Source organism: Paroedura picta, chromosome 1 (assembly GCF_049243985.1).
Source record: "Paroedura picta isolate Pp20150507F chromosome 1, Ppicta_v3.0, whole genome shotgun sequence".
NCBI lineage: Eukaryota > Metazoa > Chordata > Lepidosauria > Squamata > Gekkonidae > Paroedura > Paroedura picta.
In genome coordinates this window covers 12,926,234-12,946,421 of record NC_135369.1, presented here as the reverse complement: position 1 = coordinate 12,946,421, position 20,188 = coordinate 12,926,234, and the positions used below count along the sequence as shown (strand labels likewise).

At 56.6% G+C, this 20,188-nt stretch overlaps 1 protein-coding gene across 2 annotated transcripts in view; it reads right to left on the bottom strand.

Annotated features, from left to right (window-relative positions):
* The window catches only part of EFNA3 (ephrin A3), a 68,208-nt gene extending 49,622 nt beyond the window's left edge, over window positions 1-18,586 (bottom strand). Inside the window, exon 1 of one of the 2 annotated variants that reach the window (XM_077322174.1) lies at window positions 18,342-18,586. In XM_077322174.1, the coding sequence (XP_077178289.1) occupies window positions 18,342-18,460 (119 nt within the window). In that variant the 5' untranslated portion in view covers window positions 18,461-18,586. The remainder of the gene's footprint in view (window positions 1-18,341) is intronic. The other variant, XM_077322164.1, reaches the window with a different exon arrangement.
* Between the last annotated feature and the right edge of the window lie 1,602 nt (window positions 18,587-20,188).

Genomic DNA, 20,188 nt, shown 5'->3' with positions numbered 1-20,188 from the left:
TGAAAGTGGGATTGTATAGACTTGCTATGAGCCACGGTGGCTATAGGCCACGGTGAGGACTCTCAGGGGCTATGAGCCACGGTGGCCAAAAGGAACTTCCATGTCCAGGAGCAATAAGTTTCTGAATCCCATAGCCAGGAGGCAACATCTGGGGAAGGCCTAGGCCTCTCTGCCCTGCTATTGGCCTCCCTGCCCTGTTGCTGGCCCTGCAGAGGGACTGGCTGGCCCCTGTGTGAGGCAGGAGGCTGGACTGGAGGGACCCTCCCTGGTCTGACCCAGCAGGGCTCTCCTGTGTCCTTATGAGGGGAAGGCCTCGGCCTCCCTGCCCTGTGGCTGGCCCTGCAGAGGGATTGGCTGGCCCCTGGGTGAGGCAGGAGGCTGGACTGGAGGGACCCTCCCTGGTCCTACCCAGCAGGGCTCTCCTGTGTCCTTATGAGGGGAAGACCTCGGCCTCCCTGCCCTGTGGCTGGCCCTGCAGGGGAACCATCTGGCCACTGTGTGAGGCAGGAGCCTGGACTGCATGGACCACTGTGGCCTCATCCAGCAGAGCTCTTTAGATTTCTTACAAGTGGCCCAGAGTCACCCAGCAGACTCATGACTCAGCAGGGATTTATTACCCATTCCTAGAACAACACTTCACAGGCTACACTGGCACATCTGGCCGACCAAAGACATCACTGGTGTCCTGACCTCGACGCAGTTCGAGGGGGTGTTGCAGCTGGCACGCAGCAGAAGCTGTTGGGAGTGGAGGAAAAGGGTGGTCTCTTTGCCATTTTGCTCTAACCAGAGTATTGCCGAAAGCTCTGCAGAACTGGCCTCGGCACGAGGCAGGCTCGCTGATGTTTTCACCCACTGCGCATCAAGCGTCCCGCCCTCCACGCGCCGCGGCCCACCAGCTGCTTGACAACCCCCTCCTGGCTTCGGCAGCCCAGGCCAGCAGAGAGCGCCTCGGCAGGCCGCCCACCACAGCTGGCGGGTGATGTTCAGCCCAGCAGGTTCAGCTGCTCCCTGGGTCCAACTCCGAGGCCGCTCCAAGGCCACGGGCGACTGATGGCCACCCCCTCCCCGGTCACACCAGCCCACTCAGGAGGCAACTGGATACCTGTGCCCAGCAAACAATAGCCTAGCTGCAGATGTATCGGCAGGGGCTGTGAGTACAGATACGTCATTGTGTAGACCAGGGGTAGTCAAACTGCGGCCCTCCAGATGTCCATGGACTGCAATTCCCATGAGCCCCTGCCAGCATTTGCTGGCAGGGGCTCGTGGGAATTGTAGTCCATGGACATCTGGAGGGCCTCAGTTTGACTACGCCTGACGTGGACGGACCATCCCGATGGAAGAAGAGCTGTTTTTTCTCTACTCAAAGGAGTCTCACAGTGGCTTACAAACACCATTCCCTTCCTCTCCCCACAACAGACACCCTGTGAGGAAGGTGGTGCTGACAGAGTTCTGACAGGACTGCTCTGTGAGAATTGCCCTAAGAGAACTGTGACTAGCCCAAGGTCACCTGGTAGTCAGCTAATAACACCCGGACGCCAGTTAAACTCAAGTGTAGAAGGAAAACACAGTGGTTCTCAATCTGGGGGTCGGGATCCCTTTGGGGGTCGAACAGCCCTTTCACAGGGGTCACGGCAGGGCGAGCAGCTTGGCCAAGGGGGCGCCGCCTCTGTTGCCGCTCCTCCTGCAGGCACCACACAACAGCCTTGCGAGGTAGGTCGAGCGTTCGTCTGTTTGGGGCAGCGGAAAAGAGCGAGATGGGCATGGTGGGACAAGAGGCAGAACTGAACTGAGAAACTCCAGGGGGAAAAAAAAACAATTTATATACAATCATGAACAATGGATCTTCACGCCATTGGTCAGTTTTGGTGTAATTTCTGTGAAAGAACACTTGCATAATTTTATGGTTGGGGGTCACCACAAAATGAGGAACTGTATTAAAGGGTTACGACATTAGAAAGGTTGAAAACTACTGGCAGAACAGAACGATACATAACTTCTGGCTGGCCCAGAAACCTTGGGAGGGACCATAAAAACATGCCTATTTTTTTTCTTCCACTCAAGTCTCTTATATCTTTGTGTTCATCTAAGAAGCATTGATTTTTCCTGCAGAAAAACAAAGAACAGACTTTTTGTACCCTGCTTTTTATGACCCGAAGGAGTCTCAAAGGGGCATAACAATCACCTTCCCTTCCTCTCCCCACAACAGACAACTTATGAGCGAGGTGGGGCCGAGAGAATTCTGACAGGACTGCTCAGTGAGAACAGCCCGAAGAGAACTGTGACTAGCCCAAGGTCACCCAACAGGCAGCAAATACTATCCCGACGCCGGTTAAACTCAGTGCAGAAAGAATAACAGAACGATAATTTCTCAAAGCAAGACTTGCCCAGGAACCTTGGGAGGACGACAGATCATAAAATATGCCTGGTTTTGCCTCTGCTTGAGTCTCTTATATATCTTTGCGTTCATCTAAGCAGCAAGCACTGGTTTTTCCTGAAGAAAGACGAGAAGCTGGTTTTTTGTACCCCACTTTTCACAACCCAAAGGAGTCTCAAAGTGGCTTACAATCGCCTTTCCTTCCTCTCCCCACAACCGACACCCCGCAATGTAATCGAGGCTAAGAGAGCGCTGAGTTTACTGAAGAAGACAAGTTGGTCCTTATATGCCACTTTTCTCTACCCGAAGGAGTCTCAAAGCGGCTTACAATTGCTTATCCTTCCTCTCCCCACAACAGACACCCCGCGAGGTAGTCAAGGCTAAGAGAGCACTGAGTTTACTGAAGAAGACAAGTTGGTCCTTATATGCCGCTTTTCTCTACCCGAAGGAGTCTCAAAGCGGCTTACAATTGCCTTTCCTTCCTCTCCCCACAACAGACACCCCGCGAGGTAGTCAAGGCTAAGAGAGCACTGAGTTTACTGAAGAAGACAAGTTGGTCCTTATATGCCGCTTTTCTCTACCCGAAGGAGTCTCAAAGCGGCTTACAATTGCCTTTCCTTCCTCTCCCCACAACAGACACCCCGCGAGGTAGTCAAGGCTAAGAGAGCACTGAGTTTACTGAAGAAGAAGAGTTGGTCCTTATATGCCGCTTTTCTCTACCCGAAGGAGTCTCAAAGCGGCTTACAATTGCCTTTCCTTCCTCTCCCCACAACAGACACCCCGCGAGGTAGTCAAGGCTAAGAGAGCACTGAGTTTACTGAAGAAGACAAGTTGGTCCTTATATGCCGCTTTTCTCTACCCGAAGGAGTCTCAAAGCGGCTTACAATTGCCTTTCCTTCCTCTCACCACAACCGACACCCCGCGAGGTAATCGAGGCTAAGAGAGCACTGAGTTTACTGAAGAAGACAAGTTGGTCCTTATATGCCGCTTTTCTCTACCCGAAGGAGTCTCAAAGCGGCTTCCATTCACCTTCCCTTCCTCTCCCCACAACAGACACCCTGTGAGGGAGGTGAGGCTGAGCAAACTCTGAAAGAATTGTTCCTGGCTGCGCATGGAGGAGGAGGAGGAGGGGAATCAAACCCGCTTCCACAGATTGAAGGCCGCCACTATGAATCCCGACACCAAGCTGACCCCAGACCCTCAGCTTGCCGTGCAAATGTGGGAAGAGACACGACAGACTGCGCACAAGCTTAGCGGCGTGCTGTCCACGGATCGTGCCATGGTGGGGCGAGGGACCGCCACAGAGCATGCTAAAGAGCCACAGTCTGACCCCCTTCATCTGTCGCTCGAAGGCAACAAGCAGGGAGTCTCAACGACCGAACGCAGCAGCTGTGAGACCGGCGGACGGTCTGACTCAGTTCGTCGCCGCTTTGTCTGTCGTGACCATGTCCCCGTGTCCTGCGTTGAGCATGTCTTTCAGTGCGCCAGGCTGCAGCCAGACACGGAGGGCGGCGGAAGATACTCTGGCCTCCACTTCAGGCGCTCTGCCTGCAAAAGTCTGCTGATGTGTGTGTGCATGAGAGAGAGAGAGGGGGGAGAACATGATGGCGGCTGGTTTCTCCCAGCGCCGCTCCCCACCCGGCCTGGCAGCACCAGCCAAACAGCACACGCCCAGCCGGCCGCCCACAGCCACCCCCGCCCTCACCCGCTTGCAAAAGGCTGGAGACAGGCTGGGCCCGCTGAGCACCCAGCCGCGGAAGAAGCCAAGGAGGATGGGGAAAGAATGCCAGGGGATGTCCCAACCTCCAGGCGCAGGGAGGAGGGATCGCACCCACAGCAGCTTCGCTAAGATAAGGGTTGGGCTCACGTCAGCAGCACAGCCCCACAGCAACGGGTCAGGAAAGAGGGAACTTCAACCCATTTCCTTTCGCCCAGGAAGCCTGTTGGCTAGGAGTCACTTCCACGTGCACCCCACAACTGACAGCAATGAATCCTCTGTCTGGGTCAGGGGTGCTCTGTCTTCTTGGTGCTGTGGGAGCCACAGTGGGGGGGTTCCTGGAGTTCTGGCCCTGCTGGTGGCCCTCCTGCTAGACACTGGATTTTGGTCACTGTATGACACAGGGGGTTGGCTTGGATGGGTCACTGGCCTGATGCCACATGGCTTCTCTTATGTCTGGGGCAGGGATGCTGTGTATTCTTTGTACTTGGGAGGGGGGCGGCAACAAGGGCTTCTGGAGTTCTGGCCCTACTGGTGGACCTCCTGATGGCCTCTCATTTTCGACCACTGAGTGACACAGTGTGTTGGACTGGATGGGCCACCTGGCCTGATCAAACATGGCTTCCCTTATGTCCTGAGAGCACATATTATGTATAGAGATCTTGGTTCACAGGAATGAACGGAGTGCTGAAGTAGAAAGTTCCTGTTCTCTAAATTGAAGTTTCCTGTTGAAAACACTGAAATGGGTGTCCCTTGAAAATGCCGCACGGCAAATGCGTTGGGAGCTGTTTAATATTCTGGACATTAAAGAATCAACTGAAGTTTGAAGACTCCTTAGAATTCTGCTCATTATGCTGTAGCATTTGATACACCATACTGGTATCTCGGTGCCCTTACACCTGCTTTGTGTCTAGTCCTTCACTGGGTCCAACCCCTCCTATTTCATTTTTGACACAGTCATTTGAGACAGCTTGATGGAGGGGTTAAGAGGAGCGGCTTCTAATCTGGAGAGCCGGGTTTGATTCCCCGCTCCTCCGAAAGCTGGGTGACCTTGGGCTTGTCACAGTCCTGGTAGAGCTGTTCTCCCAGAGAAATAACATCAGGGCTCTCTGAGCCCCACCTCCCTCTCAGTGTGTCTGTTTTGGGGAGAGGAAAGGGAAAGCGAATGTAAGCTGCTTCGAGGGAAAAGCAGGACACAAAGACCAACTCTTCTTCTTGATAGGCAATCGTTTTAGGATGCTGGGTCCTACCTTATGCTGTTTTAGTGCCTTGTTTCCGTAGCGATCGTTCTTATGATGTTTTTATTGATTTTGGTGTGCTTTTGTTTCCAGTCTCTGAGCCGTGTCAAGCAAAGCTCTGGGGAGGTGGCACGCACATCTCGTAAATAAATAACTGTAGAACAAGGTAAACCTCTGGAAAACGACCCCTGAGTCAGGCTAGACCAGGGGTAGTCAAACTGCGGCCCTCCAGATGTCCATGGACTACAATTCCCAGGAGCCCCCTGCCAGCGTTCGCTGGCAGGGGGCTCCTGGGAATTGTAGTCCATGGACATCTGGAGGGCCGCAGTTTGACTACCCCTGGGCTAGACAATACATGGTGAGATGGCCCAATTCCACAAATAAGACAGTCCTGACCCAGATGGCCCAAGCTACCCCCATCTTGTCCAGTCAGGGACGCTAAACAGGGCCAGCCCCTAGTAGCCTGTGAATGGGAGACCACACAGAGGCAGGCAAGGGATAACCACCTCCAAACCGTCTCCTGCCTTAAAATCCCCACCAGGGTCGCCATACATCAGCCATCCGCCATTCTGTATCTGCCCTTGGGAGGGGACCTTCAGGTCATTGAGACTCCTTTCCTTCACGGTGTGGCTCTCAGGCACAGGAAATGCTGCATTTCCCAAAAACCTATCCTGATGAGAGGGAGCCTCGAACTCCCTCTCACACAGGGGCACTCCACACGGTCAGTGCTGAGGTGTAGATGTAGGTCAAGTCAGGCCCTGGGTGCTTCTTCAGTCAAACAGGTGGAATTCACTGCTGCAGGAAATGGTGGTGCCTAAAAGCACAGAGAGCTTCAAGAGGGAAGGACACGCAGTAATGGGTTTAAACTACAAGTACAACGATATAGGCTAGATATCAGGAAAAGATTTTTCACAGTCAGAGTAGTTCAGCAGTGGAATAGGCTGCCTAAGGAGGTGGTGAGCTCCCCCTCACTGGCAGTCTTCAAGCAAAGGTTGGAGACACACTTTTCTTGGATGCTTTAGGATGCTTAGGGCTGATCCTGCATTGAGCAGGGGGTTGGACTAGATGGCCTGTATGGCCCCTTCCAACTCTATGATTCTAGGGAACTGGATAATCATCTGGAGCAGGGGTCCATCAGTGGCTCTTAGGTACAAGGTCTAGAGCAGGGGTAGTCAAACCGCGGCCCTCCAGATGTCCATGGACTACAGTTCCCATGAGCCCCTGCCAGCAAACGCAGAGCAGTACTGTCAGGGCTTTGTCAGCCCCACTGCCCTCGCAGGGTGTCTGCTAAGGGGAGAGGAAGTGAAGGCAATTGTAAGCTGCTTTGAGACTGCTGGAAGAGAAAAGTAGCATATAAGAACCACCTCTTCTTCTTCGTCTTTTTCTTCTCCTTCTTCTTCAGTAATCTCAGGGCTCCCTCAGCCTCCCCTCCCTCACAGGGTGTCTGTTGTGGGGAGAGGAAAGGGAAGGCGATCGTAAGCCGCTTTTGAGACTCCTTCACGCAATGAAAAGCAGGGTATGAAAAACTCATCTCTTCCTCTTCTCCTAACACCCGGAGAGTCACGAACGGCAGATGCCAGAATCTGAACCCAGCACCTTCCGCACCCGACAGAGGGGATCGATTACGGAGCTACGGGCCATTCGCAGCAGAGGAAGGCAGACCTTTGATGCGCACCGCCAGCCCTGTTTACTCTGGCTTGTGGCAGCTGTCCAAAATCATTCCGATGCCTTCTGCCAGAGGTGTTTTCCTCGGCCCTGCCACGGCAGGAGCCCACGAAGGGCAACTGGACTTCACAGCTGGCCGTGGTTGCCGCTCGCCAGCAAGCTCCAACTCTCCCCTTTCCTGTCCGGCAAGCAGAGACCACCCCTCGGTACCCGCATCTCCCGCGGTACCCGAGCCCAAGAGGCAGATTGGCACCCTTCGGAAGGAGGAACTCTGTGTCTCAATCTCCTCCGCGGCTGTTTTTTTAGTCGTTTCTTTAAAAAAAAAAAAGCTGTCAACTCTTCTGGCAAAACACAGCCGTGCGTTCCCTGCGGGTTGCCAGAATCAAAATTCCTAGTTGCCATTGGTGATCGGTCGGTGGGGCTTTGCGCCAGAGAAGCTAAAGAGCCCGTGAGCTCCCCGTAGGCCCAGCACGCGTGTTCTGCCACCAGCCGGGAAAGGGAAACCAGCCGCCTTCTGCGGAGTGGGACGACTGGTCTGGCGAGCTCCATCCCGGAGGATTTTCAAAGGCCCAGTCAGGATTGCTTGCTCCTTCAGATCCCTTATCTGGGAGATGTCAGGGATTTAAGTTTTGGCACGCAGAAGGAACGAGAGGGAAATCGGCCACGCTTCCGCCTTGACAGAATACAGGCACGAGCACACAAGGCTGCTTTGCAGAGAGAGTCGGATCGCTGGCCCGTGAAGCTCAGTATCACGTGCTCCTAGGGGGCGGGAGATTAAAAAACGGCATTTCAGAATGTGCTGCCGGATTAGGCCAAAGGTCCGTCTCATTTGGTCCTTTGGCCTAATCTAATTAAAACTAGACCGGAACATCAGAAGAGCCCTGCTGGGTCAGACCAGGGAGGGTCCCTCCAGTCCAGCCTCCTGCCTCACACAGGGGCCAGCCAGTCCCTCTGCAGGGCCAGCAACAGGGCAGGGAGGCCGAGGCCTTCCCCTCCTAAGGACACAGGAGAGCCCTGCTGGGTCAGACCAGGGAGGGGCCCTCCAGTCCAGCCTCCTGCCTCACCCAGGGGCCAGCCAGTCCCTCTGCAGGGCCAGCAACAGGGCAGGGAGGCCGAGGCCTTCCCCTCCTAAGGACACAGGAGAGCCCTGCTGGGTCAGACCAGGGAGGGTCCCTCCAGTCCAGCCTCCTGCCTCACACAGGGGCCAGCCAGTCCCTCTGCAGGGCCAGCAACAGGGCAGGGAGGCCGAGGCCTTCCCCTCATAAGGACACAGGAGAGCCCTGCTGGGTCAGACCAGGGAGGGTCCCTGCAGTCCAGCCTCTTGCCTCACCCAGGGGCCAGCCAGTCCCTCTGCAGGGCCAGCAACAGGGCAGGGGGGCCGAGGCCTTCGCCTGATGGTTGCCTCCTTGCGTTGGATTCAGAGGTTGACCGCTTCCCCTGTAGTTACCACGCCTAGTAGATAGTGGTGGACCTCTTTTGTACAAACAAGCACTCCAAGTCCAACACACTAACATAATACCACCCTGATTCTCAGCAGCCACGCTGAACATGGAGGTGCCATTTGGCTACCATGGCTATTACTCACCAATGAACCCACACTCCACTGAACAGATTTTGAGTCCGGGGCACCTTTAAGACCAACCAAGTTTTATTCAAGGTAAACTTAGGCAGATTGTGAGTGGCTGGGCAGGCAGGATTGTGTCTGAGCTTGGCTCTTATGATCCCTTCTTGCATGTCCAGTGAAATGCCAATTGTCACTTTTGGACCAGGAGGCAAATTTCCCCCAGACCAGATTGGCCAGGGATTCGGATATTCTTATTTTATTTGTTTGTTTATTTGTTTATGTTTATTTATTTATATGTTTATACCGCCCTTCCCTATGACTCTTGGAGAGGGGCATCATCTGGGCATGAAATGAGGGTCGGTGTGGGTGGACGGGTAGTTGAGAGCGTCCTGCATTGTACAGGGGGTTGGACTAGATGACCCTGGAGGTCCCTCCCAACTCCATGATTCCATGATTCTCCACTGAGTTTATCAACCCCCCCCCCCCTTAAGGCCAACATGACACTCTGCAGCCTTGAGTTCTACAAGTTAATCATGATAGAAGAAGTTTGGGGTGGTGGTTAAGAGCCTCTAATCTGGAGCACTGGGTTTGATTCTCCACTCCTCCACATGCAGCCAGCTGGGTGACCTTGGGCTAGTCGCAGTTCTCTCATATCTGTTCTTGCGGAGAAGATCTCTTAGAGTTCTCTCAGCCCCTCCTACTTCACAGGGCATCTGTGATGAGGAGAGGAAGGGAAAGGGGTTTGTAAGCCTCTTTGAGGCTCCTTCATGTAGTCAACAGTGGGGTATAAAAAACCAGCTCTTCCTCTTCTTTCATCCTCTACTGCTGACCAGCTTCACCGCATGTCCTACAAGCCCCACTAGTATAAATCCTTTTAATAGGGGATGTTTACTCGGGACATCGTGCATGTAAAACAGATGTTCTTCCACTGAATCTGAAGATCTTCCTGTCCCTTTGAGTCAACAGCTGTGGAAGGCTTTAGATGTCACTTCTTTGGCATGGGGACCTCATACCTTAAAGTTCTCCCTCATACTGGCTAAGAGGGTCAGCCTAGGATCTCGGTGACCTGGGTTTGAATCCTCACTTGTGCCAAGGAAATTCACTGGGTGACTTTGGGCCAGCCAATCACAGTCTCTCAGCCTGACCTTGGTTAGCCAGCATGGCGTCATGGTCAAGAGTGGCAGCTTCTACCCTGCTAAGCCGGGTTTGATTCCCCGCTCCTCCACATGCAGCCAAGCTGGGTGACCTTAGCCTAGTCACAGTCCTGATAGTTCTGTTCTCACAGAACAGTCATGTCAGAGCTCTCTCAGCCTCACCCACCTCACAGGGTGGGGAGAGGAGGGGAAGGCGATTTGTAAGCTGCTTTGCGACTCCTTCAGGCAGTGAAAAGTGGAGTATAAACCCAATTCTTCTTCTAAAATGTGGTTGGGGCAGAAGAATCGCTTGGGGCAGAAGAATCGCCAGGCCCATCCGTGCTAAGTATTAACAACACACACCTCCTTTGGGGTATAAAAACCAACGTGGGGTATAAAAACCAACTCTTCACCGTCTTCTAACCTACCTCACAGGATTGTCGTGAGGAGAAAAGGGAGAAAAGCCATGCTGGGTCCCCGCTGGATGAAAGGTGAGATGCAAACGAATTAAATAAATTGTGTGAGGCGCATAATGTTCAACTTCAGCAGATTCGGAGCTCTCGGGAAAACCAAATGGCAACCCTTTCTGGGGGTGGGGGAAACAATACCGAGAATGATTTCTTTCAGCCCCACCAGTCTGCAAACCCTGCCACCCTCCGAGACCCCGACATGGCATAAGGAAGCGCCCCCCCCCCCAAAAAAAGACACCTAAATCCGCTCATCGGCGGAATCAGCTTGAATCCAAACAGCATGTTCACAAGGGACGCATAAAAATTGCTTCTGCGGTTCTTGCACATGCGCAGCAGAGGTCTACCAAGTCACTGTGGCCAGATGTGAACAGTTCCAAACCCCCTTTATTAAAATCTCACCCCATTTCCCCCCCCCCCCCATGAGCTCAAGACAAGCCAGGCCTCAATACTCATGGCTGGTTGGCAGAGACAAATGAAGAACGGGTAAGGTTCTGGGCCAGTCCTAAGTTGGATATCTAACCCGTATCCCTACTGCTTCAGACACGCAGCGCCCCTGAATTAATGTCCCTCCGCATTAAAACACACCCTGAAACGAGACAAGGAGCCTCTCAGGGCCGAAGGCAAGGTTAGAACTGTCTTTGCCGAACCATGCAAGGAAAGTTTGCTGACCATCGGGTCAGCCCCCACTTAGAGAATCAAACTGTAAAATCCGGAGACAGCCTTGTCATCTAGTAAAAACTAGACCCGTTAGCATGCAGTAAAAAGGAAAAAATAATGTATCTCCCTGCCCTCCCCCATCAATATTTATTGTTATTTTAACATATAGTCCACCAGTTATCATTCAGATAAACAACAACCATTCCTGGCAATTCACAGAAGAGGCACAAACAGGGTTTTCTGAGCCGTACCAATAAACCCGGCAAAGTTACTAGTCCTCAGCCCTCCCGTTCAGCAGTTCCAAACATGGATGAGGGCTGCCAACTTAATCACAATGGATCTCCCGATGACCAAGATCAGTTCCCCGGGGGAAAATGGCTGCTTGAGAGGGCGGCCTCTATGGCATCCCACCATCTTGAGGCCCCTCCCCCAGGCCCCCAGGCTCCGCTCTTAAAAATCTCCAGGTATTTCGCAAGTGCCATGACTCCCCGAATGCCTCCCTCCCAATCTGGAACATCTCCCGCAAACTCACATCTACCCGTAAGATCCCTGGCTGCTTGAGCACATTTCAACATTTCGAACAGGGAGGTGTCATCCACCCACCCAGGCCTGAACCCTATCTAAATCATCAACTGCGACAAGTCAGTAAATGGAGTTATTTTGTTCTGTGGAGGTGTAGGTGAGTACTGAGAACGGTTATGTTCCACCCCAAGTCCAAGGAGCAGCAAGCAGCGTGCACCGGGTTTTCCCCGTCTTTCAAATAATTCCTCAGAACTTCCTCGTGCGCTTGGTCTAGGCACGTAAACGTAGGTCTGTTACCGGTAACCTGGAATAAATAAATTTCTCCACCTGCAGTAAAGCAGGGGTAGCCAACCTGTGGTCCTCCAGATGTTCATGGACTACAATTCCCATGAGCCCCTGCCAGCTGACGCTGGCAGGGGCTCATGGGAATTGTAGTCCATGAACATCTGGAGGACCACAGGTTGGCTACTCCTGCGGTAAAGGACTTTCATTTGACAGAAGTCGCCAGGAAACAGACAATTGGGAAGGCAGGGCGTCCTAGCAATTAACTGGCCTTACAGGGGGAGAAATGGGGCGAGGTCACTATCAATCAAAGGTCAAGCAAGGATTCGAACCCGGATCTCGAGAGCCCATCACCCCAGAGGAAGAAGAGTTGGCTTTTTGTGCCCCGCTTTTCACTGCCTGAAGAAGTCTCCAAGTGGCTTGCAATCGGCTTTCCTTCTTCTGCCCGCAGCAGACACCCTGTGAGACGGGTGGGGCTGAGAGAGCTCTGGGAGAACTGTGACTGGCCCAAGGTCACACAGCTGGCTGCATGTAGAAAAGGAATGGGGAGTCAACCCTGGTTCTCCAGCTTAGGGGCCGCGGCTTCTAACCACTGGACCCTGCTAGCCACGAAATGCCAGGTGAAACAATATATTTTTATTTTATTTCCTCCAAGCTCTAACCAGGACTGACTTGACTTTACCCCGCTCTGGTTTGGCCTCACTTGTAGTCCTGTTTTCAGTTCTGGGCACCACAGCTGAAGAGAGATGTAGATAAACTGGAGTGTGTCCAGAGGAGGGCAACAAAGATGGTGAAGGGTTTGGAGACGTATGAGGAAACGTTGGGGGAGCTTGGTCTGTTTAGCCTGGAGAGGAGACGACTGAGAGGGGATCTGAGAGCCATCTTCAAGTATTTAAAAGGCTGCCATGTAGAGGATGGAGCAGAGTTGTTCTCTCTTGCCCTGGAGGGACAGACCAGAACCAATGGGATGAAATTAATGCAAAAGAAATTCCGTCTAAACCTCCGGAAGAAGTTCCTGGCAGTCAGAGCGGTTTCTCAGTGGAACAGGCTTCCTCGGGAGGTGGTGGGTTCTCCATCTTTGGAGATTTTTAAGCAGAGGCTGGGTAGCCATCTGACAGAGAGGCTGATCCTGTGAAGGCTCAAGGGGGTGGCAGGTGACAGTGGATGAGCAATAGGGCTGTGAGCGTCCTGCATGGTGCAGGGAGTTGGACTTGATGACCCAGGAGGTCCCTTCCAACTCTATGATTCTATGACCCTGCTTAGCATCCCAGATCTGATGAGATCAGACCAGCCAGATCGATTAGGGACAGGGCTGGATGCCGTAGAAGCTGTGAAATCCCCCCTACCAGATAAATGACACACAGATTGCCTATTTCACAGCACATGTGATTGTCTTTTCCAACCCCTCCATGTGGCCAGACCCGAAGTGGAGGACTCCGGTTGCTGGGAGATGCTCTTCCAACCTTGTTATGAGGTCTTGCTTATCTCTCGTGCGCTCTCTCTCTCTCTCTTTAATTATGTGGGATACGACTTTAATGTTCCTTAATGCAAGGCCCTTTGTTCGCCGGTCGCTCCTCCGTCGCGGAAGAGCTTTCGACCTCTCCTTGGAGGAGAGCGGGCATGAGAGAGGCTCAGAAGACCCCAGCCTGGTAGCCCTTTCTCCGCCCCGAAAAGTCATTGGCCGTCCCACTGCTCATCAGCAACCCGCTTGCATCTGCCCTTGCCCAGGAAATAAAGAGAGAGACACGTGCACGCTAGTGTGACACAGGGAGAAGGGACACACACCCTGGGAGCGCGAGGGAAAGCAGAACCGCTGCAGGGTGGAGGTCGGAGATGCGCACACACATACGCGCACCATGCTCCCCTCGGAATAGGCCATACGGATCAGGAAAGCTGAGCTAGAGCAGGAGACAGGCTCAGGCCAAGAGGACACCCTTCAGTGTCCGGGAGAGGGGGAAGGGGGGAAGCCGGAAGGGGAGAGATCAGAGCTAGAACCAGGCCGCAGCTCACCCCAGCTTCAACCCCTGGGATCTCCAGTGGAAAGGACCAGCAAGGAGGGGACATGCAAGATCTTGGTCTGAAGCCCTGGTGCAGCCTTTTCCGACCTTTGGCCTGTGGAGGAACCCTTGAGATGTGGTCCAGGCCCTGGGGAACCCCAGAAGGGGTGGTACGCCCCTTCAGAGAAGAGGGTGTGGAAGTCAGATGCAGGAGCCAACCGATCCATCCATCCGATCGTTTAACGTTTCCACTGTGGAGAAAGAGGCTAGGCCTGTGGAGCCACAGGGGGAAGCGGGCTCTAGCAATGTCAGGGGTCATCGGAACTTCTGGGAAAAGCTCTCATGAACCCTGGTTGGCCATCCCTGCCCTGGAGAGATTCTGCCACTCCAGAGGACAGACTGTGGCTCAGAACATCTGCCTCGCATGCAGAAGGCCCCAGGTTCAGCCTCCCGCCTCTCCAGTTAAAGGCCAGGTAGTCAGTGATGTGAAAGACCTCAGCCGGAAACCCTGGAGAGCAGCTGCCAGACTGAATTGTAGTCGTGGCTCAGTGGGAGAGGCTCTGCTATGCATGCGGAAGGTCCCCGTTTTGACCCCTGCCACCTCCCTTTCAAGGGCCAGGCAGTAGATGATGGGGAAGAGCTCTGCCTGGAACTCTGGGGAGCGTCTCCCAGTCTTTAGGGACTGTGGCTCCAAGGCAAAACATCTGCTTTGCTTGCAGAAGGTCCCAGGTTCAATCCCCGGCATTTCTAGCTAATGGATGTCAGACAGCAGACCCTATGGGTCTGTAAGACGGGGGGCAGCAGGTGCTTTGCATTCAGAAAGCCACAAATTTGGGGATCTCGAGAGAGCCAGGTGAGTTATTGGTACCATCAACCTGAGTTTGGTTGGTCTCCCTTGATAGTAGTCAACGTCCTATATAAATCCCAGGCGGTGGTTTACCCAGGCACTGAAATATTTGATACCTAAGGATTTGGAGCGTTTAGGTACCCTGCTCACAACAGACAGCCAATTTAAACCACGGACTGCAGAAAATGGAAAATCTTTTTGGAGCGGAGGGGTTTGCAGAAGCCAAAGACTTCTTGGGGTTGTCGAAACACCCGATGAAGAAAAGGAGCCAGGAGATGAACCAGATGAGGACAGGAGCATTCCCAACATGTCTCCAGTCGCTCTCCAGGAATCGGAGAACATGGAAGATACAGGGCAGAGCTTGGAAGCACAGACCGGGAGGGAAGAGGGAAGAGGCAATGCAGCATGGAAGAAAAAGGAAAGCAAGGAGTCTCCCTCCTTAAAAACATGGGGAAGAAGCACCCTCCATTCCAGCACGCAGGTGAATGAGCCAAGAGGATAGTCACAAACACAAATTAGCTTTTCGCAGGAAGGGATTCTCGGGTCTGTCCTTTTCAGTTCATTGGCACCATGTTAGAGCCAGGTCTCTGGAGAAGGCAGGACAGCGGAGGGACGAGGAAGGAGCAATCGCCCTTCAGCCTGGTTCCCCATCGCAGGGCAACAACGTACCCCGGGTCCAGTCGTGAGGCAGTGCCACCGGCAAGCAAACAGGTCTCCGGAGTCGCTGAACTCCGCAGGGACGGGGGGGAGGGAAGGCGTCTCGCGGAGGCTTGTTTACGGCTTGTGTAGCACCCGGTGACCAGGCCTACGAGGACCAATTCCACCGATAATTTATCCCCAAAACCCCGGCGCATGGGTATGCGCGGCAGCAATAGAGCCAGCACTGCCGCACTGCCTCGCCATAAATATCCCCGACGCGCCGGCAACATGGCTCTGCGGCAGGCGCGCCCCCCCCTCACGCCGCCTCAGCTCGCCACAAAGACGGGGGCCCTAGTGCCTCAAGGAGGGCCCGGGAGGGAAGAAGAACAAGCCGAAGCCCTCTGCGGTCAAGGGGGCAGTGGGGGGCTTCTCCCCACAAGCTGGGGGAAAGGGCAGCCGAACGTCCACAGCAGAACACCGGAGGCAAAGTAGGCACCCGCGAAGACAAACCCCCCCACCCGCCCATCACGGTGTTCAGCGCGGAGGTTCTGCCGAATATTCGCCAAGCCAGGCTTCTCCCCAAACCAGGCCCATTTTCCCCACCATCGCCAAGGAGGCCCCAATGCATTGTGGGTCCAACCCCGCAGAGAAATTCTACCTGCGCCTTTTATGCGGCTCCCTAGCAACCGGCTTCCCGACACCCCCGTCTCCCCCAAGCCACCTCTCTCCCACACGCACCACAGAAAAGTCAGGCCCGGGGGAGGAAGGCGGCTTGGCCACAGGAAGGAAGGAAGGGAGAGCGGGCGGGGTGGTCTGAAGCCAAGGGCCCACGGCGGCCGTTCTGCCATTGTGCGGCGCCCGATTCAGAGGCGCAATTTATGGGGCCTGGGCTTCCGCCTCAAAAGACATTCTCAAAGGCGACGGTGCTCCCTCGGCACACAAAAGGGAGCCGGCGAGGGAACCAGCGGAGGGCGTGAGACCCAGACGCACAAGGACAGACGGACACACCGGCTAGGGAGGGGTGTGTGTGGATTTACAGACAGGGCACACACACCCAGACGCGCAACCTCCGTGGCCTGATTCCTCCCTCCCCACTTGGGTTTGCAGCCAAGTCCTGGGGGGAAATGGAGGTCCCCTGCCGAAGGGGGCGCAAAGTGGGGGGAAGCCCCTTGGCCGGCCCAGGAAGTGGCTCGCCGCCGGCATGACGCCCACCCAGGCCCAAATCTCATCTCCCTCCGTTTCAGCTCTGGGCGGACCACTGTCATCTCTCTGCTGCCCCCTCGGCCTCTCCCCGGCTTGGCAGCTGTGCCCCGCTCCACGGCTCCACCCTGCTCCACCAGCAGAGAATTAGAGATGCAGCACAGGCCCTGTTAACTCCCCCCCATTGATCTAGCTCCCTGTGGCTTTCTTCGGCAGCCATGACAATTTCCAGATTATTACTTAAAACCCCCATCGATTTCTCTCTCTCTCTTTCTCTCTCTCTCTTTTTTCTTTCTTTCCACGCACAACCATCACCAGCAGCGCTGTGACTCCACCCCCATCCACCTTTTCGGGCGGCAGGCCAAGACAACCCCCCCCCACCAAGAACCTGTGGCATTGGGGCATGCTGCAGCCACAGGAGGAGGCGGTTCACCCCAGAGCATCCATGCGCCAGCCCCAGGGACACGCTGGGGGTGGCGGCAGTCGGAATCCACGTCTGGCGGGAGGAAGATCCGAAGGAAGAGAAAGTGGAAGGGAATCGGTCCGTGGAGACCCCTGGCTGTAGGCAGAAGGCTGGGGGGGGGGGAGGACACCCCACAGAAAGCCACATATCGCCGCCGCCACCCCCCCCCAAAAGCATCGCAGACAGGGAACCTGCAGAAGTTTCATTCAACTGCTTCCCACCAAACAAGGCCCACCCCACGTCCAAACAAGAGTCCCCCTTGCCAAGCACATAGGAAGGAACAAAACGGGGGACAAGTTGGTATGCGCACCCCCCCCCCCCTCTTTTTAAAAAAGAACACCATCCAGCCCACGGAAGAAGCTCCCGCTGTGGGCTTGACTCACATTAAGCAGAGAGCCCGTGCCAGATTCCCTCTCCGGAGCCTGCCTGTTTACACGGCACCAGATCTCGGCGGCACCAGGCCAAATCGCCCCAACCACTTTGGGGCTGGGGGGGGGGGGCGGAAAACCGGGGAGCGGCTTCTTCTATCCCGTCGGGTCTGCATGCCTGGGGACACAGACAGGGGGGGTTGCCCTCGGGGGGGCAACGGGCACCGCTGGAAGGGCAGTGGGTTGCTTTGGATCTCTCTGGTCCTCCGTCGGATCGGTCCCGGGAAGGACCCGGCGTGGCTCCGGAGGGCACCTCGGAGCGGCCCCGAGGGCACGGCCCCTTCCCGGGTCAGCTTCCCCCCCCCTCGGGCCGGGCCAGGCGACCCCCGTCCCCGTCCCCAACCTGGTCCCCGAGGTCACCCGGCGATGCCTGGACACGGGCCCCCTCCGCCGCCCCCCACTCCCTCCCCTTCCCCTCCCCGCGTCTGGGCGGGTGCCCGTCTCGCAGCCCCCCCCCCTCCACCCAGCCGCGCGAATATAGGTCATGCCACAAAAGAGCGACCCCCACCCCCGGTCGGTCGGTCGGTCGGGCACCCAAGTCGGGGGCGGGGGGAGCCGGATCGGGAGGGGGGAGCGGGATGGGGGGGGCAGGGGGCACGTGCGCCCGGCGGGGAGGCTCCCCACGAAGTCCGGCGGGGTCGTCCTTTGCAGACCCGCGGAGGGGAGGGAGGGGAGGGAAGGTCGGCAACCGACACCAGCCAGCAGGAGGGCCGTCTAGGAAGTCTGCCCCCCCCCCCAGACAGCCCCACGGAGGCCAACTCCAGATTTCTCCTCCCCGATCTCCAGCAAGGGGGAGCGCGGAGGCAGAGGCGGGGGTCCCAGCCCAGACAGCCGCCAGAAGGGGAGTGGGGGGGGGAGAAACTCTCCCAAGACGACCCCCCCTCCTCCTCCTCCTCCTCCTCGTCTTCCTGTGTCGATCAGACGTCGGAGCAAAGGACCCCCCAACCCCCCAAAAAAGAAAAGCCGCCGCGATGCGCGCCCTCCAAGCCCCGCTCCCCCCTGACCCACGGGCGCGCGGCCGACGCCCCCCTGCCCGGTGCACGCCCCCCCCCGTCCCTCTCTCCCTGCCTCCCTCCCAGGCGATGTGCCTCTTTTCTCCTTGACCCTCCCCCGGCCCGCCGCCCTCCCTCCGGGCCGGGACTCACTGCGGGTTGGAGCTGTTCCAGTGCACCGCGTGCCGGTTGCCGAGGCTGCCGGCGGGGCCGCGGGAGAGGAGCAGCAGCAGCAGCAGCGGCAGGAGCGGAGGCAGCCGGAGCGCGGCCATGCCGCCGGCCGGAGCGCAGCGCAGCGCCGGGCGCGATCGCGGTCGCGGCCGGGAGAGAGCCAGCCTGGAGCGCCGCCGCGCCGAGCCCAGCCAGCCGCCGGAGCCCCCAGTGCCGGACAGGCCCCGCCTCCCGCGCCCGCCGCGCGCCCCCGCCCTCGGCGCCGCCCCCTTTGCGCGCGCCGCGCGCCCGAGCCGCGCGCCCGAGCCGCGCGCCCCGGCCGGTTCCCACGGGCTCCCCAACGCGGCGCCCCGGCCCGCGCGCCCTGCGGGGGGAGGGGGAGGGTGGGCGTGGTCGGAGGGTCTCCTGCCGCCCCGCCCCCTTCGCTGACCCTCCGCCTCCCGCCCGGGGGCACAGCTGGAGGATGCGGGATCCTGGGCAGGGGCCAGCTTTGGACAGTCTGAAGCCATTGCACCTCTGAGCCAGTGCAGAGCGCTTTGGCCGAACCCCTGCAGTGGCCGGGGACGCAGCCTTCAAGGGTTGCCAATCTCCAGGTGGGACCTGAAGAACTATCGGAATGCCTACTCCTCTCCTGAGGTCCAAGCTCGGTCCCCCCGGAGAGGATGGCTGCTTTGGAGGGCGGAGCTGAGGCCGCTCCCCTCCTCCAGACCCCATCCCCCAGATCTCCAGGAGTCCCCCAACCCAGAGTTGGCAATGCTGACAACAGAGAGTTGGGACGCAGCATGGGCAGTGAGGTTTCGAGTTGGGAAAGAGGAAATCTCTAGCCTTCCCCCGTGGGGAAGGAACTGCTGGTTATGGGGCTGGGGTTTCCAGGCTAGTTCCCCCCCCCCCACACACACACACACATGAACACACATAGGCCAACCCTATGCTTGGGAATTAATTGGCACCAGGTGGGCAACATCTGGAGAGGAAGTGAGTCCTCCAGTCCCTTCCCCTTTGCCCCGAGCATAAGGTGAGCATGCCGGAAGCTGCCTGGTGCTGAATCACACCCTGGGTTCGTCCAGGTCAGTGCTGCCTGCTCTGACTGGCAGCAGCCCTCCAGGGTCTCAGGGGGAGGTCTTTTCACACCACCCACTGCAGCATCCTTTCACTGCAGAGGCCAGGGATTGAACCTGGGGCCTCCTGCTCTCCCACTGAGCCATGCCCCCCCCCAAATGCCTGTAGATTACCACATAGTAGTGGTCCAGTATTGCCTACTCGGACCGGCAGCATCTCTGCAGGGTCTCAGGCAGAGATCTTTCTGGCCTTTTTGACTGGAGATGCCAGGGATTGAACCTGGGACCTTCTGCAGGCCAAGCTGATGTTCTGGCACTGAGGGCTGTCCCAGAGGGCTGTTCTGCTCTAATGCCAGCTTCCTCTGCCCCACCCCCCAGTTTCCAGGTAAGAGGGTGGGGCTCTTTGGCACCAGCTCCAGAAAGGAAATGCTCAGTGTGAGCAGCCTGCAATGGGAGGGCCTCCCCCCCCCAAAAAAAAATAATCTCAGCAGGGGAGAATTTAGGAGGCCAAACCCTGGGGGACCTTCTGCAGCTTATTTTCCAGGGGTCGTCCCCCCCCCAGCCCCCCCTGGACCCCTCAAAGTGCTGAGCCAGGTAGCTGGGCGACAAGACGTGTTCACGACCCGCCAGAGAGACTCCACGCCAGCCTTCGCCCTGCCCTGCCCAAACACGCTGCTGGCAGCCAAGGAGGCAGCTCCGGTGCGTCAGGAATGTTGTCCAAAGCCCCAGGCCAAGGTGTGAGTGCTGGCCAGGGGCCGGGAAGGAACTGTG